The sequence below is a fragment of the Odocoileus virginianus genome, chromosome 12, assembly GCF_023699985.2.
Source record: "Odocoileus virginianus isolate 20LAN1187 ecotype Illinois chromosome 12, Ovbor_1.2, whole genome shotgun sequence".
NCBI classification, from domain to species: domain Eukaryota; kingdom Metazoa; phylum Chordata; class Mammalia; order Artiodactyla; family Cervidae; genus Odocoileus; species Odocoileus virginianus.
In genome coordinates this window covers 50,341,641-50,364,300 of record NC_069685.1, presented here as the reverse complement: position 1 = coordinate 50,364,300, position 22,660 = coordinate 50,341,641, and the positions used below count along the sequence as shown (strand labels likewise).

At 47.3% G+C, this 22,660-nt stretch overlaps 1 protein-coding gene across 4 annotated transcripts in view; it reads right to left on the bottom strand.

The window, feature by feature from the left end:
• The window catches only part of HVCN1 (hydrogen voltage gated channel 1), a 32,823-nt gene extending 11,193 nt beyond the window's left edge, over nt 1–21,630 (bottom strand). Inside the window, exons 1-4 of one of the 4 annotated variants that reach the window (XM_020890008.2) lie at nt 21,540–21,630; nt 20,638–20,720; nt 15,729–15,768; nt 1,493–1,774 (exon numbers count right to left, since the gene is read on the bottom strand). In XM_020890008.2, the coding sequence (XP_020745667.1) occupies nt 1,493–1,774; nt 15,729–15,749 (303 nt within the window). In that variant the 5' untranslated portion in view covers nt 15,750–15,768; nt 20,638–20,720; nt 21,540–21,630. The other 3 variants (XM_020890006.2, XM_020890009.2, XM_070475196.1) reach the window with 3 other exon arrangements.
• Nucleotides 21,631–22,660: the final 1,030 nt, after the last annotated feature.

The following is a 22,660-nucleotide window of genomic DNA, read 5'->3' as shown; positions in this document are numbered from 1 at the left end:
TGGAATGCCCGCCTCTCCACGGAGCATCCATCCTCTGCAAGTGAGGGCAGGGATGTGTCCACCACGCTCACTGCCGTGACCCCGGTGATAGCAGAAGCTAAGATTCATGACTGTTGAGTAAATGAATAAACACCTCTCCTCCGCTCTTCCCCAGAGCCACGTGGCCTGGGGGGGGGGCCCAGTCAGGAGAGGGGACCTCCCCAGGGCTCCCCTTGCAGCTGGGAGGAAGCTGGCTCCTTCTTTCTGCTCCTGAAATTGAGGGTTTGGGATTTCAACCCCAACAACATAATACCACGTTTCCTCTTCTGTCAGAGCTACAGAGGAAAGCGCTGAGCTGACAGGAGTGCTGGGTTGCCTGCTTTGTTTCTGTAAGTCACATGAGAGTGAAAAAAAAAAAAAGACCAAAATAATTCCTTCTCTTTTACCCTGGAGCAAAGTCAGTGATGGGAGAGGCAAGGGCTGCTTCTCTCTACTTCCAGAAGGGACACCATCTCCAGGGAGGAGCTGGGTTATCATGGTTGAAGAGGGGTAACCTGCAGCAGGGGCCCCCAAAGAGTTCCATTCAGGGACTGGGCTGACAAGGAGCCTCCCGCTTTCTGCTGGGTCTCAGAACATGCTTCCAGACACCTGCTCACCCACGCTGGGGTGGCGGGATGGGGTTCAGACAGGGCTGGCCAGACTCCACTCACGTTGGAACTGACACTGAACCCTGTAGGAAGTCCTATTCCTTCTGCTACTCTTTGAAGTCTGCGTCTCCCTCTCAGGGTCTCCCCATAACCACACCTGGAGATTGGTGGTGGGCTGGTTACTCCAGGCAGATATTTTCAGCATCACTTCACAAGAGACTACCCCCCTCAATTTATCCTTTCATTTCCTTTGTGTGTGTAGGGGGTAAATTTTGCATAACTTAACATTTAACATTCCAAAACTTAACATTTTTACTCCTTTAAGGTTGGCATAAAGTTCAGAGGCCTTAAGCACATTCACAAGGTTGTTCAACCATCACTGGTATCTAGTTCTAGAACATTTTCGTCACCTCAACCAGAAACTACATCCATTGCGCAGTCACTCCCCCTTCCATTCCCTCTATTCTGCTATCTCTGTGGATGTATGTATTCGAGACATTCCACATAAATGGGATTACAAGACATGTGGCCTTCTGGGTCTAGCTTCCACTTAGGATCATGTTGTCAAGGGGCATCCACACTATAGCATGTGTCAGTGCTCCATTCCTGTCTACAGCTGAGTAGGGGTGAATCAGTTTTGTTTAATGTATTCATCAGGTGGTGAATTTTTAATTGACTTTTGGATTAGGACTTACCCTGCCCCTGACAATAGGGGACCTGCCCTGCACATTATCGGTCGATCGGCGCTGGGTAGATATCTGCGGACTGAAGGAACTGGTGACAGAGATGGGGCCCCCACCTGACCTCGTGACTTTGGGCTGATGGCTCTGCCCCACCCAAGGCATTTTGGGCCTCTGCCCACCTACCTGAAACCTGTGGGCGCTGAAGAGCTTCCTCAAAGTGGTCCTGAAGTCTAGGCGGGGCCTGGGCACAGGGGCCGGGGCCGGGGTGGGGTCAGTGGCTCTGCCCTCCTCGCCGGCCGAGGCAGCAGTGGGCGGCGGCTGCTCTTCTTCTTCCTCCTCCTCCTCATTCTCCCATTTCTTGTAGTTGATGTTCCAGGCATGGTAGTCGTCCCCGACGACGGTGAAGTGTTTCAAGAACTTGCTCATCCTCTCGGCGGGAGCCACCCTGGCCCTGCGTGTGACTGCCTGAAGAAAGGGGGACAGAGAACGAGCGTTCAGGCAGCCTGTCCGTCAGTCTCCGGGGGAGCAGAGCCCCCTAGGCCAGGCCCAGGGTGAAGACGGTCCGGCGCTCAGAGCACCGTGCGAGCGCAGACCGTGAGGTCACAGTGGTTTTTCGTGTATTTATTTTTGGAATCCAGGGTCTCAGCGCTGGCGAGGCAACAGGAAACCCCAGACTCCGTCAGGCCTGCCACTGTGGTCTGGTTGGCAGTAACCAACAGGAGAGGTACTACTCCCGCCCAGTCACAAAACACCCACCACGGGCCGCGTGTAAATACCGGAAGACCCAATAGCAGCGCCTGGTTCAGAGACCTCCCAAACGAAAAACCCAGAGGTGAGAGTTGGTAGGGGAGGGAGAGGGCAAAGGCAGAAGTAAAAGTGCCCAAAGTTTCACACAAAAGCGAAGCCACCCTCGCCACCAATCTGTCCTAGAAAGGTCTGGGCAGCAAGTGGATTTTTCCTAAGTTCAGCCAGTGCTGTTTTAAATAATTATAGACAGTTGTTTAAAGACCAATGACTTCAAAGTAAAAAAGCAAATAAGCTTTACTTATTTACTCCTTTACCCAACTTACCCTCCCAGACATCAATTTTTTTCTAAAGTTCAATAATGAAAACTTTCAAGTATGGTTAAGAGAAGAGGCAATATGATCAGCATAACAGGAAAAGAGAGCCCCAAACAGACCCAGGTCACTGTGAGAACCTGGATGTGACGGCAATGGCAGTCCAGATCAGTGAGAAAACACTGGAGAAGTTAGGACACTTGGCTTTTCCAACAAGGGGGGAAAAAAATCCTACCTCACACCAAACAGAGAATAAATTTCACTTGTATTAATCTATATAAATGCATTTAAAAGAACTTTAAAAGTCTAAAAACAAAATACAGACAAGTATCTTTATGACCTCAGTACTGTGAAGGATTGCTTAAATAAGACAAAAAACACAAAATAAATCAATAGACCTGACTCACCAAAGCTAAAAATGTTTGTCTCTCACACACATACACAACCTGTATAAAGTAAGACACATTACAGACTGGGAGTAAATATTTGCAATGCATTTAATAGACAAAGATTCTAGCATCCAGAATATAGAAAGAAATCTTACCCAAAAAAGACAACTCCATGGAAAACTAGTTAATGAATATTACCAGTCAGGTCACATGAGAGGAAACCCAGATAGCCAAGACACTCAACTTCACTAATATTTGGGAAAAGGTGAATTGAAGTAACAATCACACACGTTTTCATTCCTCAGATTGGCAAGAATTTTAAAATCTACAATAGCAAACAGTGAATGTGTGAAGCAGTGGGGGTCTCCTGAACCCTGAAGGTAGGAACAGACACTGGCACCACTATTTTTCCAAGCAATCTGGTATTGTTTTGTCAAGTTGAAATTATACTAGTTAATGATCTAGTAATCCCACCCCGAGATAGGTTTCAAAGAGAAACTCGCCCACATGTACTCAAATCAGTGACATGTTCAAGAACGTTCACTGCAAACGTTCACCTAAATGGTAGGAGATAGAGAAGTGAATTTTCTCTGTTCATGTGATGGAATTTTATACAGCAGTTAAAATGAATGAACCATGTCTCTGTGCATCACTGATGACATCCGTGTGTACCTCAGCAGTACTGAACACAGAAAGATCACTCCCTTTCTTCAAAAGCTTCCTTCACTGGCTTCTCAAATTCCACTTTCTGAGTCCTACCAAATACTACCATGTATTGTTTTTGGAATGTGTGAAAATGTGAGCATAAACATACAAAAGAATGAGACTTCTGTTTCTGACCAATGACACAGTAACTGGTATAAACAACTACACCAGTTAGAGTACCTGCCATAAGACTAGATAAGATATAACTCTAAACCTGGGTAAAATGTATGAAATTTACTATGATCCTTGAGAGAAGAGAAACAAATAAGATGAGCCCCACAATCACTCTAGCTTTCTGCCTGGAGGTACTTTTTGGACTATGGAGACAAAGATTATAGTTCAGGGTTATTGAACTTTACTTCCTCAGGAATTTGCATGGCAAGGTACCAGAGAAAAGGAAGCAGTGCAGAGAGAAAACGCTCCAAGTATTGGACTTAGGTTGAGTCCTAAACTTCACATGTGCAGAGCAAGACTCCATGAAACAGGGCAAAATATAACTTTCAGGGGAAAACAAAACATAAAAAAACTCTTAGGGAACTGTGAGCTGAACAACTACCAGAGATTTACATAGGTCTGGGTTGGGAGATCTGTGAGTTCCAAACAGTGAGAGTAGAGAGATCTTGTTGAATACTCTTGAGTATTCAGTAGAAATTCCAGAAAAGCCATGCCTTATATGTAGACCTAATCTAGCCCTCCAGTCAGGGCTACCTTAGACCTGTCCCAACTAAGCTTAAAAATAAGACTTTTAAAAAGATCATGCTTATCTCTAAGTAAATTAACTGCCTCTTGGAACAAAACTCAGTACTCTATTGAAGAAGACAGCAAAATACTCTCAACAACATAACATTCATAATGTCCAACATACAATAAAATATTACCAGACAGATAAATTAGCAGGAAAATGTGGTCATAAACCAATAAAACATCAGCTTATTAGCTCAAAAGGGATGGAGATAATGAAATTGGCCAACAAAGATTTGAAAATAGTTAATTATAAATATGTTCAAGGATTTCAAGGAAAACATGAACTTAATGAGGGAACAAATGGAGAATCTCAAGAGAAAAATGGAAACTATAAAAAAATCCAAATGGATACTCTCGAATTGAAAAACACATATATGAAATGAAAAATCACTGGATGGGCTTAATAGCTGATTAGATGCTGCAGAAGAAAAGATCAGGGAACTTAAAGATAAAAAACTGAAACTACCCAGCGGAAGCAAGAAGAGAAAAAAGGCTAGGGCTAAAAAAAAAAAAAGAACAGAGCTTCAGGGACATTAAGTTCTTAATATACATGTACCTGGAGTACCAAAAAAAGAAGAGAGGGAAAAATTTGGAGAAATAACACCTGGAAAAAATCTCCAAATTTAATGGAAAAATACAAACATATAGGTCCAAGATTCTGAGTCCCCAGAGTACCACGTGACACCTGACCTAGCACAGAAACCCATCAAGTGCCTGTTGGTGGAGGGCCCTGGTGCCTCCAATTGCTGGGTTCTGAAGGTTGGCCAAGGACCAGGCCCACAGCCAACCTGAATCTTTCTGGGTGGTTAGTGGCCATGATCCGCTCCACCAAAACACTTCATCTGGCAGATAGAAACCTCTTGCACTAATTCTCAGCATGGTGGGAACCTCAGGGTGTGCCACAAAAACCATATTCATATTTTATACAGAAAACTTTTTTGAAACTTTGCATCCAGTAAAGAAACAACTTTCAGTAATTTGGAATGAAAATATGGCACCCAGCAGAGCAGAAAACAACTCTAGTTTTAAGTCAAAAATTCGTCATGCCAGAAGCAGCAAAATTCCAGAAAAGACAAAGATCATGAAAACATTGTGAGCCTCGGCAGCTTCACCACCAACCTTGGACTCTCCGCTCTCGGCATCCGCGCCACCACCCCCCCCCCCGCCCCCACCTTGCCCAGGCAGATGGAAAGACCGACTCAGCGAGTTGCCAGGACCACCAGCCTTAGTGCCTGGCCAGAAGCAGACCCTCTGTAAGCACCCGCTGGTATTATTATTCCTAAATAACAAACACTCTCACCTCCACTCCTCCGACTTCTTCATCACCTGTGGATATCTCAGTTCACTGGTTACTGGGCCCAAACTGTCTGCCTCTGCAACCCCATGTGTTTAGTTATATGGACTGAAAGAGTCCTTTCCTGGCTGAAGCCAGATTTAGTTGCTTCTATCATGTGCAATCTGGAGAATCTAGCCTAGTGGAGGCCCTGGCACTGAACTGTCCCCACTGCTCCTGCATTAACCCTTGCCGTCCCAGTATATTCTGGCCCTGCTCTCTCTGGGGTCACTGTTCTGTATCAAAGCCCACGACTGTGGTTCCCACCTGGACTGGGCTGTATCCTCTCACAGTGTGGACTTGGTTCTGTTTGACAATCTTGCCTCCTCTTGATTCTTCTCCCATCTCTGGCTGCTCTTCCCATACCACATCCCTGCCCCCACACCACCGCAAGTCCTTGAGTCCCTGACCCTGAGCTTGCCCTGGCACAGGGCCACTCCCCACTTTAGTGGTCTCTGCACATCTGTGTTCTCGAGGCTGCTCAGGTGCCAATCAGTCTCCAGCCTGCCATCTGATATCCTGCCAGGTCATTAGTCTGCTGTGATCCAAACTGAACTAATTTCTTTTCTTTCCCCCCAAATCCACTTCTCCTTCCACACTGGCCTAGGTCATGGAGTCACATCCACCCTGCCGGTCAAGTCCAGAACTGAAGATCACTCTTGGCTCCGATCTCTCCATCAGGCCTGTCACTCTAACCTCCTGAACACCATTCCTGCTGCACCTTCTCTTCATCTCTCTCCTATCACTCTCACCTATTTTGGGGACACTTGCACCAACCTCCTGACTCGGCCTCTTAGCTCTGACCCTTTCTCCATCCAGTGGTGGCCAGGGTCACCTTTCTCCAATGCTGGGCTGGCTGTGTCCCTGCCCTTGCCTATCTCCCTCCCCCGCTTCCCATTACTTTCAGTCCCTCACCCCCTCACCCTCACCCCCTGTCAACTGCTGCCTTCAGGACAAGGTCAAAGATCTCATGGTCCCTTCCCCAGCCTCCACCACATTCCAGTTACACTAAATGCACTGTGGTTCTGGAATAAACCACTCTCTCTTGCTTCCAGTACTTCACATGACCTGCGCGCCCCACTACCCCCACCCCGCCTGGAATACCCCCCATCTGCCTCACCCTAGTTCTTTTTCAGGTCTTACAGAATCAATTTTACCTCCCTTGGGAGGCCTTCCTTAACTGCCACACGTTGGGTGAGGGTCCTTCCTCTACTTCCCCATCAAGCCACTAATGAACACTGTGACATCTCAAGGTTGTCTGTCTCTGGCACTAGTCTGTGAACCCTGGGAGGGCAGATGTTGTTCCTCCCTCAGTCACAGGGAGGGGCTCAATAAATATTTAATAAACGATTTAACAAAACCACAGGAGCTACCCATCAAAGGTAACTGCCTACTTCTCATTTACACATGACAGGTATTATACCGTAAAAATTACTACCTGGGAGAGAGGGGGAAAAACAAACAAAAAATCAGGCCTACAATTGATGTGGAAGAAAATGTTCTTATGAATGTCTATTTTTCAGACTCTGAAGCTGTCGTCTGTAGGAGGGGGAAAGTCCCTATTTCATGGTCATCCAGCAATCACTGAAATAGGTACTTTTTAAGAAATTCATCTGACTGCTGATTCCCAGGGCTGAATATCTGCTAAGTCCCCATTTCCCCATTCCCTCTCAGAGCCTACTTTTAGGGACTTAATTTGCTTATTAATCAACACGTGCATGCACGCACGCTAAGTCACTTCAGCTGTTGTCTGACTCTTTGTGACCCTATGGACTGTAGCCTACCGGGTTACAGTAGGCTAGAATACTGGAGGCAGGAATACTGGAGTGGGTTGCCATGCCCACCTCCAGGGGATGTTCCTGATCCAGGGATCAAACCCACTTCTCTTATGTCTCCTGCACTGGCAAATGAGTTTTACCAATAATGCCACCTGGGAAGCCCCATTAATCAACACTCCCACTCCCAAACAAGATACAATAGCAGCAACATCTATTATTGCTGATTGTTTATAATTTGTTATAACAGCACACTGGTAAGTTCCTTAAATGCACTGTTTCATTTTAATTCCTAACAACTCTCTGAGGTCAAAGTCATCATTTTGGGTCTGAGTGAAAAAGGTGATATGTCCAAAGTCACACACTCAGAAAATGGCAGAGCCAGGACCTACCCTTGGGCTGGGCTGTATGAACCTGAAGGCCCCCATGTTACAAGATACGGCTGAGAAAAGGCCAGGCAGGCTGTGACCAGAGATCTACCAGCTAGGAGGGTGCAGTGGGTTGAAACATAGCTGTCCCAAATCCATGTCTACCTGAAACCTCAGAATGTCACCTTGCTTGGAATATAAGCCTTTGCAGATGGCAAGATCTTGTTGGGAATTCCATGGAGGTCCCAGTGGTTAGGACTCCTGGCTCTCATGGCCAAGTGCCTGGGCTTCAATCCCTGGTCAGGGAACTAAGATCCCATAAGGTGCATGGTGCAGTCCAAAAAAAAAAAAAGAAACTTGACATAAAACCATGCTGGATTTAGAATGGACCTTAAATCCAGTGACTAGTGTCCTTATAAGAAAAGGAGGGGGGACTTCCCTGGTGGTCCAGTGGCTAAGACTCTGCGCTCCCAATGTAGCAGGTCCATGTCTGATCCCTGGTTGGGGAACTGGACCCCATATACTGCAACTAAAGAGCTGACATGCTGCAACTAAGACTTGGCACAGCCAAATAAATAAATAAATGTTTAAAAAAAGAAAAGAAAAGGAGGGGACACTCAGAGGAGAAGGCCATGGGAAGATGGAGGGAGAGATTGGAGTGATGCTTCTACAAGCCAAGGAATGCCAGAAACCACCAGAAGCTAGGCTTCCCAGGTGGTGCCAGTGGTAGAGAACACACCTGCCGATGCAGGAGACTAACAGACTCGGGTTTGATCCCTGGGTAGGGAAGATCCCCTGGAGGAGGGCATGGCAACCCACTCCAGCATTCTTGCCTGGAGACTCCCACGGACAGAGGAGCCTGGTGGGCTACAGTCCATAGGGTTGCAGAGTCGGACACGACTGAAGCAACTTAGCAAGTACGCACCAGAAGCTAGGAGAAATGGAGCCAACCCTCCCTCTGAGCCTCCAGAGGAACTGGGCTGGCCAACTCCCTGATTTTAGAACTCTGACCTTGAGGACTGAGAGGATAAATTTGTTGTTTTAAGCCATCTGGTTTGTGGTCATTTGTTATGGCAACCCCAGGAAGCTAAGACAGAGCGGGTGTGGTCAAGTCAGCTCAAGGGTGCCACAGACCAAGTGCTCTCTCTCCCTTTATATTCATGGGCCACACACCCGTCCCGCACTTTGGAGGTCAACAAAACCACTTGGAAGAAGCTTCTTTTTGCTTGCAGCGTATCGGCCACTTCCATCTACTCTTGCTCTCACTGGATGCTGGCAATAATCCTGAGAAGTTGGCTGGGCAGGGAGAGGCAGTCTCTCCATGCTACAGAAGGGGAAACTGAGGTTCAGGGAGGAGAGATCTACTGCAGGAGTCACCTGATGTAGCAGGGTGATGGAAGTGGAGGAAGGCAGGCATGGCTCTGTACCACCTTGGTGGGCATGGAAAAGGGTACGTCCTTCTTAGGAGGGCGATGAGGCACTTTCTTTCATCTTTTCAAAGGATATTTGAGTCTCCCCAATGTGCCAGGCATGGGAGCAAAGAAAGGATCAGCCTTAAACTAGTTTCTACAAAATTTTAAATGTCCATATTGTTTGACTTGACACAAGGGACTCACGCATGAGCACAGACACTCACACATGTACTCACTGCAGTCCTGTTACAACCATAAGGTCCATGGTTAAATATGCTGTGGCAGACCCACATTATGGAATACCACATAGCCATTAAGAATGCCCTACATCAGTGTGGCTTCAGGGACTGACATAGAAATGTGTCTCTCAACTATGGTCAAGTGAAAATCGGCACCGTACTAACTCTAACCCTAACCAGACCAGAATGTATAATTCCATGTTTGTTAAAAACAAATGAACAACCCAAACCAAACTGTTATTTCTGTGAAGCAAAAGGGATTGGGACTGGCTAGGAAGCTGAAGAGAAACTTTTTTTTTCCCTGTTAGGTTTAACAATAAGAAATAGCCATTTTTGGAGTCAGATCTAACCTACAGAGAACAAAGGGTGAGGGGAGAAGGGAGGAAGAAAATATATGTACACACACACACATATCCAATATATACATAACTGAAATCCCTAAAAAAGAGAACCAAAATGATGGAACAGAATGGTTCAAGATATAATCCAAGAAAACTTTACTGAAACAAGACTTCCTTAAAAATTACCATTTTTATAGATCAAAACTGGTAGAAACCAACAGTTATGTGGTTCAACCTAATATCTACCTGTTCGTTGTTTTAATTTCTTGCACTGAGAACTTGTTCATGTACAGTTTTTGAAAACAAACCTAAGTAGTAAAGCTGACATATGAACTCAATTCTACCAGTTTGTTCTTTCTGAGATGCTCTGTCAATGAGAGGAAAACATGCCAGAAGAGCTGATTTTTAAAGCAACAAGAATGATGATATCGAAAGAAGTGGAATCAAGGTTCTGAGATGCCATCCTCCCTCCCTAAGTAGGGGAAAATGAGGACTTGCCACATGGCAATCACCACCATCCAGTGGACAGTTGATGGACTTGCATCTCTTACCTTCTAGGTCCAGGGAGTCTTTTTTTTTTTTTTTCCCCAGGGAGTCTTAACACCCACCCAGGCAGGGTCAGTGATGTTGTCCCAATCCCTGCCTTCCCTTTCTCTCCCACAAAGCTCACCTAATCACTAAGCCCTGTGCATTTTAGCATCTAAATAACCCTTGAATCCATCACCTACTTCTCTCATCTTCTGCCACCTCCCTGCCCCAGCCTGCACATTTTACTTGAAAGATGTACCAGCCCCTCACTGTTCTCCCCATCACTTACACTCTTGTCAACAGCCTGAGAGCACTCCTTGAAACATAATCATGTCACTCCCTTTGCAGAAAAGGCCTGGGGCTGTGGCCTTAGAAGAGTCTGCCTGGCCCCTGGCTGGAATCTGGGAACTTGTATTTCAGGAGGGTCCTCATCTGGTGAGAATAGCTCATTGTGCTGGACTGTTTTTGTAAAAGACATTGCGGTTTATGTTGAACACCTGCTTTCCTCAGGGTAGACTGGAACTTCTGGAGTTTGGAAGGCACCCATGTGATCACCTCTCAAATAAAAACCTTGAGTGCTGAGTCTCTTAACAAGCTCTCCCAGCAGATAACATTTCACGTGTGTTGTCACAGCTTGCTGCTGGAGGAATTAAGCAAGTCCTATGTGACTCCCATGGGAGAGGAATCTGAAAGCTTGCGCCTGATCTCCCCTGGACTTCAACTCATGTACCTTTTCCCCTTTCCTTTGTAAAAATCTTAGCCATGAGTGGAACTGTGTGTGGAGTCCTATGAGCCCTCCCAGTGAATCACTGAACCTGGAGTGATCTTGGGGCCCTCCTTTGAAACTCTCTCTGGGATTCCCACTGATTTTAAAGCCACAGGGAATTCCCTGATACTCCAATGGTCAGGCCTCTATGGTTTCACTGCTGAGGCCCCAGGGTTCGATCCCTGGTCAGGGAACTGAGATCCCACAAGTTGTGTGGCATGGTAAGGAGAAAAAAAAAAAAGAAGACCAAAGTGCCTTCCCGAGACTTACAGTCATTGCACAGGCTGTGACCTCTGGCTGCTCATCTGATCTCACCTGTCACTGGTCTCTGGTCTGGCCACATGGTCTCCATTAGCCCTCCATACTCAACAGGTTCCTTCAACCACAGGCCCTTTGCACATGTGATTTTCTCTGTCAGGAATGCCATCTTGTCATTTTTCTTTGCCTCCTGCAGGTCTCTCTCCAGCACCCCAGCTCCAGGAATCTGACCATGTACCTCCCCTGCTGCACTCACCCATGGCCCATACCTCCCACAATAAAGACGGATGCACCCCTTTGTATAATGGAGTCTGCTTCCTCCCCCAGCTTCTCATTAGGGCGCTGGGTGGGTGGGCTCCTGCTCATGCTACATTCTCCACAGCCCTCATGCCTGGAAGACTGCAGGTTCCCACTAAACATACCTGGAGGGTGGAACAAATCCCTCGAGCAAATCTCTCCTCCTGGGGGACTCCTGCACCCCAGCAGGTCACGTTCTCTTACCACCACCTCCCCACCCCCTAGTCCCCAGGGATTTGTGTTCTGAGGAATGCCTATTTTTAAAATCAGGGAAGTCTTTAAATAAGCGTAGCAGCTTTTCCTTCTCTAGGGTGGGGAGGAAGTTTGAGGTTCATGAAAATAACCATCGCGACGGCTGACTAGATTGTGGGGTGGGGGAGTTGCTGCTTGCAGACTGAGAAGCCTGACCAGCAGCCCAGGTGCCCCCAGAGATGCATTCTCCAACTTTCCTCTCCATTCCCTGTGGGTCAGAATCCTCCTGCCTTGATGGAAGAGTCTGTTGACCTGGCAAGATGATCATGAAGCTGGGGAGGCGATGCGGGAGTTAGTATTTAAGGTAGTGCAAACTGCAGAGATTGGAACTATCGCCAAAGCACCTGCCATTTTCTGAGCTCTGTGCAGAAGCCCGTGGCAACACACAGCAACAACTTTATGAGGCAGAAACGGAATCCTCTACATTTATAGGTGCGGAGACTGAGAACAGAGAGGCCAAGCAACCTGCCCCAGGCCACACAGCCAGTGAGATGCAGGGCTCAGATTCTGAGCCAGGCTGTCTGGCCCAGAATCCCCTCCCTCCCCATGACCTCTACGAATGCTGCTCTGGACTCAGCTGGTGAAGAAGGCCAGCATTGAGTCGGGAGTTCAGCCCGGTGTTACTCAACAATAAACACATTTTATACCCTGCCACTTAGGACACGCTAACATATATACATTCTATAATCAACATTAAAGTTAATATGTGAGAGACTTAAGTTCTCCACTCTGTTCTATTTCTTAAAAGGCTGATTGAAGCCCATTAATAGATTTCAGGAATCACCAATGGGTTGAGTCTGAAACACATGGGTACATGCTTCCCTGGGGGAGGGAGAGGATAGCTGTTGGAAAGCTGGCAGTCCTGCCCCAAGTCTGTGATTTGGCCATGTTAACTGGGAAGCATAAGTCAGGCTGCTATTTTGTGTTTTGAAAGCATAGAAAGAAATGAAAGCATAGAAGGAAAAATATATAGTTACCCAGCTAGAAATTAGGACCTATTACCAGTATGACTGAATCATCTGGGCCACCCCATCCCCAACATCTTAGTGATGCTTCAGCTGTGGAAAAGATGAGATAAACAAGAGTTCAGGGCGCCCCTCTTTCTTGCCCCACTGTGGCTCAGTCCTTGGAAGGAGGCCAGTGCAGCTGCAGTTTAACCAATGGCTCTCAGACCTGCTGCACATTGGAACCACTCGGATGCTTTAAAAACAAACAAACAAACCCCAGTGCCTGGCTCCCAGGCCCCAAGACTGTGATTCAGTTGGCCTGGAGTGGCCTGGGTGGTTGGGATCTCCAGTGTGCAGTCAAGGTCAAAATTATGAATGAACCTGGTGCCCCCAAACACCTTATGAGAAAGGTGCCAAAGGGCCACAAGGATTTCTAAGCACACCCGGTAACCAGGTTGCCCATATGTGGCTGGTGACAGGTGACTGAGCTGAGGACTAGGTCAGCTGATGGGCCGAAAACCCACTTGATCTTCATGACGGCGTCAGCAGCTCCTGTGTATTAGGATGGCACGCTGCTACGTGCTCTCCAAGCGCCATCTTGTTTGATCCTCACTGTTCCCATTTTACAGAAAAGGAAAAGGGAGGCTCAGAGAGGTGGGCAGGGGCAGGGAGGGCCTCTCAGGAGGGCAGCTGTCCAGAGCCTGCTGGGGGCCCCTGTGGATTAAAGCCGGCTACAGCAAATCAGGTCTGAACCATGGCTAAAAACCCCACCAGCTTCTCCTACAACAGAGCTATTTTGCTCACTAAAGCTAGAGGGGCTGGATGATTAAATAGCTCCTAAATGGAATCCTATTAAAACAATTTTTAAAAAACATAATTAACTTCATTGGGATAAATTATTAAAAGGAATGTGTTTTAGAACTAGTAAGAGGCTTATTTGCTCTAAGTGGTTCTGGTCCAATCTACCCTAGCTGCCCAACAATGTGGCTGGGACCACCCCTTGTTTTGACCTCTGTACGATGAAAGACAGGCTCCCACCCCCAGGGGTCCCCTGAGGTGTGTCCCTAGTTCTGCATTCCAACACACTGCTTGCCCTGATGTTTCTGTATCTTAACCCCCACTCCTGCGACCTGTCCCTGCAGCCAGACCTCCTGACCCACCCGGACCCCCAATTTTTACCTGCTGTCATTCACAGTGAGCAGACTGTCACTCCACATCTATTTCTTTTAGTATTACTATTGTGAAAACATGAGGAAAAACAAATTCATAATTCCAACACAACAAATTTATCATCTACTTATCTACCCATCTCACTCTTTAATCTGTCTTTTACAATTATAATCAAAGGCTGCAGACAACTTTGTATCTTTTCCCCCCACTACTTATATGCATCAGACTTATGCCTTTTTAATGGTTAAGGTTTATTAACCACAGAAGTCAGTGTTCTCATTATTTTCTGATTGTTCATTTTTAGCATCTTTGTCACCCATTCAAAGGCCACATTTTTCCACATGTCAACATTTCTGATATCTGTCCTACAACCGCCCAGTGTCAATGCTGTGTCACATTAGATCACAGTGAACAGGCGGGCCCTTTTCTCCTTCACAGCACATGAAATCATGATGCATTGACAGTCAAGGGCATCTTACGGACTAAGAAACACATATGTTTCTAAACTGTGCTGTAAATGATACTTTTGCCTTTCTGTGGGTTGTTTCCTTTCCTGTAAGTGAGATGACCAGGTTTGATTATGACCATTTCATGACTCCTGATACACCCAGTCAAGTTTTTTTCCAGAGTTGTGTGGGTTGATCCAACCCCTCGTGAGATGCAGCAGAGAGCCAATTTCACCACAGCAAAACCATCATTGAGAATTTCCGCTTGCTTTCTTATTTTGCCTAGTAGGGAGCGATAAACAAAGGAAACTGTTCCATTTGCCCTTCTGTGAGTGGTAATCACAGCTGGAACTCAAGGAGCACCTGTTACTGGGTGGCAGGCAGTAAGCTTACGGTATCTTGTCAGGAATTGCCACAACAATATGGAGGGTGATCGTCATCCTCTACTGGAAATGCCACCGAATTTCATTAATGCAAAGATGGACATTTTCCCCTTATTTCAACATTTCTGAAATCAGAATTGGTAGTATGTTGTAAGGGCCATTGGTCACTTCCCCCTCCCACACTATAAACAGCTTTAAATCAGAAATACTCTTACAATTAAAGGGGCCACCGATTTGACAAAAAGCAAGATCATCACCATCGTCGCATGGTCCTCTGCCCCATTCCTCTGCTGCTACCCTGAGCCTCTGGCGCTGCCCTGACAGCTCCCCCTGGCCAGGCCCCTAGAAACTCCAAGAGAACAGCTGAAACGGAAGTCAACATCTTTCCACCTTGCCCTACCTTTCACAACCAATGTCTCTTCAAATCCAACAAGCCTGCGCCCCAGATATCAAGAACAGAATTTATTAGTCCTACTCTGGACAGCCGCACAATACAGGAGGCAGAGCGTTCGCTTTGCCATCAGGCTAGGTTGGAAGCCCATTTCTGCCACTTCCTGTGTGATCTTGAGCAAGTAGCTTTCCTTCTCTGTTCCCAAATGTCTCTACCTGTAAAATAAATGGTCTGGAGGAGTCCTGATGAGCTCAGTATTGTCCTCGCATTCTGAGACCATCGTCTCCTCAGCTTCTCTGGATGAGCCTTCAGGAACAAGGGTGGTAACTTGGCCCCATTTTCCAGATGAGGAAACTGAGGCTCAGGGAAGTGAAGGGTATGACCAAAGGACAGAGGGCTATTAAAATGCAGACCTGGGCTTTGAACAGTCTGTTTTTTATTTTGAGGCTATCTTGAGGTTCCTCCCACAGCTTTCACCTCTGTGACTTTAAACACTTTGGTATGGTGCAAGCACCCTGAACATGTGTTTTCCCTCCATCCTGTTAGAAACATCAAACAATTATCTTCTCAAGACTGGGAGGTCCATTAACTCTGCTAGTCCACCTGAATTAATTTACCTTTTCATTCCAGGCAGCCATCTTTCTGTCTTCTCAGGATCTGGAAAATAAGAAAACATTTGTCCAGATCTGTCATCCTGCCAGCATTTGCCTTAGTATGTGTTTTCCAACACTTTCTTACAAATTATTTTTAACTTGCTTAAGTTAATAGTGTCTGAAAACAGTAAACAGTAAAGTTCAAGCCATATGTAGAAGGATGACCTCCTGAGTATATACCCAAAGAACTGAAAACAGGCACTCAAATACATGCACACAAATATTCACAGCCAAAAGATGGAAACAATTCATGCCCATTATCATATGAACGGATAAGTAAAAGATGTTATATCTATACAATGGAGTGTTATCCAGTCATAAAAAGAAATGAAGTACTTTTGCAATACATACAAATTATCGAATCATTATGTTGTACATCTGAAACTAAGTTGTATGTCAATTATATCTTAATAAAAAAGAAAGAAGATACGAAGTACTGACACATGCTACAACATGAATGAACCTCTAAAACACTATGTTAAGTTAAAGAAGCCAGACACAAAATGTCACATATTACATGGTTCCACTGATGTGTAATATCCAGAATATGCAAATCTATACAGACAGAAGGCAGACTGGTGGTGGCCCAGAACTGGGGGAGAGAGGAACAGGAGAGTGACTGCCTAATGGGGACACAGTTTCCCTTTGAGGTGATGAGAATATTCTGGAACTAGATGGAGGTGGTAGGTGTACTACATCAGGAATGTATTAAATGATACTGAACTGCTCACTTTAAAACTTAATTTTTAAAAAACTTAATTCGATGTGCATTTCACTCCAATTAGGAACCAGGCAGACATATGTTAGTGTTGAGACTGCTCTGGAAAGCAGCAAGGAATCTAACTAAATGTTCACCACTGAGGGCCTGGTCAAGTCAGTCACAGTACATCTATGGTACATCCAGTACTGTTAAATGTCCATAGGTGGATGAGGAAAGATGTGAGGAATATAACAAGTCTCCCATCACTTTATAGCATAATATGATCCCATCCATGTGAAAAGATGATATATGCATTAAAAAAAAATCTGTTAAGGATGAAGCTGAATTCTTCACAGTGGTTACCGGTGGAGATTTGAGGGTGTGGTGGGTATTCTCTCTCTCTTGGCTTCTTTCTGAAAGGTCTGAACTTTTACAATGACTATGTGTGACTTCTTAAAGCTCATTTTTAACGTAGGTGACATATACAGTAAAGAAATTAGACACAAAAAGATATACTATGATAAGTCTTTCTATTCCTCATCTTCCCAGAAACATCCTCTCCTATCAGTTTCCCATGTAGCCTTTGGAGGTCTTCTATGTCTTCCCAAGCACAGTCTTATTTATTCTTTTTTTCCCTTTAAATGTGAGCTCTCACACAGCTCTGAATCTTGCTTATTTCCTTTTAGGGTGTGGAAGGCTGAAGGATGCCCTGCCCAAAGATGCACGGTCCAAATTCCCAGAACCTGTGAATGTGCCCATTTACATGGCAAAAGGAACTCTGCAAGTTTAAGGAGATGAAGGACATCAAGATGGGGCATTATCCAGGTGGACCCAGTGTGGTCAGAAGGGTCTTCACAAGTAGAGTGAGAGAACCAGAAGAGGAGGAGATGTGATGACAGAAGCAGGGACTGGAGTCAGAGTGAGATTTGATGTTATGCTGCGTTGAAGACTGAGGGAATGGGGTCATGAATAAAAAAAAAATAAGATATAATGGATAGCTTGTGGGAAGACGCTGTGTGGCACAGGGAGCTCACCTAGAAGAGTGAAATTGGCAGGTGTATGTATACACATAGCTGATTCGTGTTATACAGCAGACACTAACACCGCAAACTAACAGTGCAGAGCAATTATACTCCAATTAAAAATCTAAAAAATAAGTAAGGGCAGCCTCTAGAAGTTGGTAAAGGCAAGGAAACAGATTCCCCTCTAGGAGCCTCCAGAAGCAACAGAGCTCTGCCAAGACCTTGATCTCGCCATACCGTGACTGAGTTTGGGCGAGAGACCCCTAGAACTGTAAGATAATAAATTTCTGTTCTTTTAAGCCATCAGATTTTCAATCCTTTGTTACAGTGGCCACAGGAGACTAACACAGTGAGCCAGAGACTGTCTTTCACAGGATGTTCTAAAGCAAATGCAGCGTTTGGGTGACTGCGCGGGATTCCCCTGAGGGAGTGTGTGTAGTTCCCACTAGCAACCAACATTTAGATTGCCTCCCAATCTTTTGCTGCCCCAGCGTTTCAATGAATAACCTTATACGCTGTGTCACGCAGTCATGTCCGACTCTTTGCAACCCCATGGACTGTAGCCCACCAGGCTCCCCTGTCCATGGGTTTCTCTGGGCAAGAATACTGGAGTGGGTTGCCACTTTCTTCTCCGAGGGATCCTCCCAACCCAGGGATCAAACCCTGGTCTCCAGCATTGGCAGACGGATTCTTTACCATCTGAGCCACCAGGGAAGCGCCTATATGTCATGTACTACTTTTATAACTTAAAAAATACTAACATTTTGAAAAAAAATCACGAAGACTTAAAAAAATAAAATAAAAAAGAGTAATTTCTCTCCCCACGGTAGCATGCTCAGGGCACAAGGGACTCTCGGTTTCTTGCTGGTTGACTGGCAGAGCAGCCTCTGCACCCAGCACAGCTCACCTGGGTGTGTTCCTGTTCCAGCCCCAGGGGGCTCTCACCCTGCTCATGAGATGGGGCTCAAGTGGAACCACCGCCACAAGCGAAGGTGAAGGGAAAAATTCAGGTGCCCTGGAGATTTCCTTCCTCCGCAGGACAGGAAACAGAACTAGCGCATGCATAGAAAAACACCCAGATTCACTCATTCAAGCAACGGAAAATTTAAACGTGCCATGACCTCCCCATTATACTAGACAAAATAAAAATGAGAGAAAAAAAAAAAAAGCCCCATGCTCATGGGACTGTAGGGAAACTTGCACATACTGCTGGGGATAATTTTTCTAAACAGCCACCTGGTAATAAGTGGTGTATGCCTTTAGGATGACCCTTGACTGGAACACACCAGCTTGGAGACTGTGACTCAAAAATCATTTGAACCTGAAATTATCACAACATTGTTAACTGGCTATACTCCAATATAAAATAAAGTTAAAAAGAAATTTGAAAGCAAGAAAAAAAAGTGCAATTTGGATTGCACTGAACAAAGTTGGAAAATGGCTAGAACCTGGTAACAGCAGCAAGGTCCCATGGTAGGGAAAAGCTGAAGAAGGCAGTAGGAGGAATGACAATTCTGAGGTTTGTGTAGAAATGTAGAAAGAAGGTTGTTAAGCAACGAGAAGCAGAACTGTAATGGTTGCGCACACTGCCTGCAATTGTACAGTTATCAGAACTTTAACTCAGTGCAAGGGGCTTTCCGGGTGGCTCAGTGGTAAAGAATCTGCCTGCCAATGCAGGAGACACAGGTTTGATCCCTGGGTCAGGAAGATCCCCTGCAGAAAGGAATGGCAGCCCACTCCAGTATTCTTGCCTGGAGAAATCCATGGACAGAGGACCCTGGTGGGCTACAGTCCATGGGGTCACAAAGAGTCAGACACGACTTAGCAACTAAACAACAACGACAACTCAGTGCAAGGCATGGCCCTGGCTTCTGGGGAATCCTAAGTGAAGAGACAAGAAAAAGGTCTGGGCCCTGGTAAACTGACATTTTAGCCAAGAAACACATAAACAAGGTAACATCACTTGGAAGGAAGAACAGTAATGCAACAAAGTGCAGGCAAAGAGTGGCTCCTGCAGGTTGGGATGGGCAGGGAAGGCTTCCAAGTAGGTGGCTTTCATGGTGGTCTCTGAGTTGCAAGCAAGTACGTCACAAGAAGATGGAAGGGATGAGTGTTACCAGAAGGAAGGGTCTGTGCACACACCCTGAGAGAGCTTTTCATATGTCCAAGGAAGGAAGAGGACACCAGTATGGCTGCAGTGAGCAGAGGAATGAGAAGAGTCAGGAATCAATCAAGGCCCGGCTGTGCAGAGATTTCAGAAGGCAGTGCTGAGGGTCTGTGGGTCAAGGTGGGGATGCAGAGGAGTGACCAGATTCACAGTATGCTGAGGTGTAGGACCTGCAGCTGGCTGAGATGGATGGGATTAAGAAAAAAGCAGGTTTTGGAGTAAGAATACCCTAGGCCTTCCTCCTTCTTGTTAAACTGGTGCTGAGGGCAGGATCAGGGACTACAGGGTAGTTCTGGAATTGTGCAAGCCTCAGCCTGAAGATTTTCAAAACCCTGTCCCTGCTGGCCTTTCCTTCCAAGTCAGAGAGGAGTCATGGTCCCCAGCCTTGGTCTTACTCAAGAAGCTTTCAGCTGCTGGTGGGGCTGCCGAAAACACCGCAGATCTCAGATAGCTGAGCGACTTAGGGTTGCAGGACAGAGAAGTGCTCTCAGATGGGCAGAGACGGGTGGAGACGCGGCCCAGCCTGAGTCAGGCACTGGGCTAGGCTTTCACACCAACCATCTCATTTAGTCTCCTCAGCAAGATTCTGAGGCAAGCTTAATCCCAAGGTTAAGGATAAGCAAAGGAAAAAGACAAGGAAACTGAGGCATGGAAAATTGAAGTCCCATCGCTAAACCTGCAAAGCACCCTGTGCCCAGCGCGGGTGCTGATACAAGCCTGGGAGTTTCTGGACCAGGGGGCTGCACCATGCCTCCTCTCTGGAGTTTAACCTGGTCCCCAAAGCACTGTTCTTATTGCTTGGCACCCCCTACTCAGGTGAAGGATTTGCTGTCCACAAAGTTCTTTTTGCAGTGATAAGCAGGTAGGCTTACCCTGGCCTCTTCCCCTATTCCCAGCACTGGTCTCTCCCTGCCGTCTCCCAAGGGTGTAGGACCCAGGCAGGGCAGGCCTGATGAGTAAAAGGACTTAGGTGTTCACACCGACCTGGGTGAGTTCCGGCTCTGCCTCTGTGGGCGGTGTGACCCCCTGGCGAGTAGCTTGGCTTCCTTGAGTCTTGGTATCTTCACCTGTAAGAGGGAGACAAGGATGGTACCTAGCTCACCTGTTGCTTCTGCTTCATGGCATGTGAGGAAGTGAAGACACCTGGCCCAGGGAATCACTCCATACAGAAGGGTAGCTTTCCATCCACACCCTCGTTTTCAAGGTGAGGTGCACACGTTGTCTCCTGTCCTTCCCCGCTATAGGGGGCCCCTGGGTTATGCACTGCCCGCCCGCGTTGCCCTGAGCTGGGAAACGCTAGAACCGAGGGCAACCGGGCACCCTTGGGATCCCGCGGGGAGTCCCTGGGAGGGCTCGAAAAAGGGCCACGCGCCCCGGAGCACTTACCCTGCGCCCGGCCTGCCCGCGGCCACCGCAGCAACTGCGAGCTCGGCGTCTGCAGGGCCGCCCCGCCCGCTCCTTCCTCCCGCCCCCTCCTGCCGCCCGCCCTCTAATAACTCAGTCCGCGGCTGGCGGGGAGCTCCGGCCCGGCTCTCGGCCCCCTTGCCCTCGTTTTTGCCTGTCAATCTCCCCGCTGGTCTCTGCATCCCCCTCCCCGCCTCCCCCGCTCCTCAGGCCCGAGCCCGGCCTGGGCCTCCTGCGAGCCCGGCCTGGGCCTCCTGCAAGCCCGCAGACGGACAAAGGTCCCGCCCGTGGGAGCCAATCGCGAATCACGAGAATCCTGGCCCCGGAGACCCTAAGGGGAGGGGCAGGAGGAGGGAGCCACTTCCTTCCTCCGACGGGGATGTATTTGCCCGCGGGTCCACCCCTTCCCCACCACACACTCGGTGAAGCCCGGCTGGCTCCGGTTCGCTCCCTCCAATCCCCCCTCCCCAATTCCTGATTACTTAAGCGTAAGCTGAGTGTCCCCTGCACAGTATCTGTAGGCAGGGGGTGGAAGGTGGGCAGAATGCCCTAAGCGGGTGGCCAACTTCGGAGCTGTCAGAAAGCCCCTGGACTGGGGGAGTGGATGAGGCTGGAGGTGAAGAGGAGGTGCTGGTATTGACAAGAGGGAGGAGCCTTCCGGCCTGGAGGCAGAGCGCACCCTCGCTTTGTGACTAGCGCTCACGCCCTGGCTCAGCTGCACCATTCCTCCCCTGCGGGCCCTCCCTCTCCCAGACTTCCCCAGGACTCTGTCCAGACCTTTTTTCTGGGAAGGTTCACACTGGTCTCAGTTACTCTCTTAGCCTCCATCTTCCCCCAAAGTATCACTGGTCCCAAACTTCCAAGACCTGAAGGCAGCTGTCTTCTACACACCTCCCTGCTCCTGGTTTAGTTGGGGGGGGGGGGGGGGCAGTCACAACTCCCTGGAGTTGTACTGTTAATAGGTTTCTGTGGCCACTGTAACAAGTTACCACAAACCTAGTGGCTTAACATAACACAAAGATAACACTTAAAACAGCAAAGCACTAGAGGTCAGAGGTCTAGGCTGGTCAAGGTATTGTCAGGGCTGCGTTGTATTTCTTCTGAAAATTTGAGCCGGGTTTGGGGCCGGATCCATTCCTTGACTTTTCCAGCTTCTTTGCATTCCTCGGCTGCTGGCTAATCACCCTGACCTCTGCTTTCACCATCACATCTCTTCTCTACATCTGACCCTTTCCCTCCCTCTTAAAAGGACCTTTGTGATTATACTGGGCCCACCTGAACAATCGATATTCTCAAGATCCTTGACTTAATCACGTCTACAAAGTCCTTTTGCCTTGTAAGGTAGCATTTGTACAGGTTCTAAGGATTCAGTGTGCTGCCGAGCACAGAGATACTCTTTCCATTAGCCTCTGTTGAGTCTGCTCTTCCCAATCCTGTCTCCTGCGTGTAGCAGGCTTTCTTAAAACAGTTCAGTCTGATCTGACTTCTCAGTTCCATTTTCTTACTACAGGAGAGCCATCCTGGTCTCTGGGGCGTAGTCTGGCCCGTTCTAAACTTCCACTTTGTATTTTATTAGAAACTCCCTTCCCACCCCCAGGGCCAG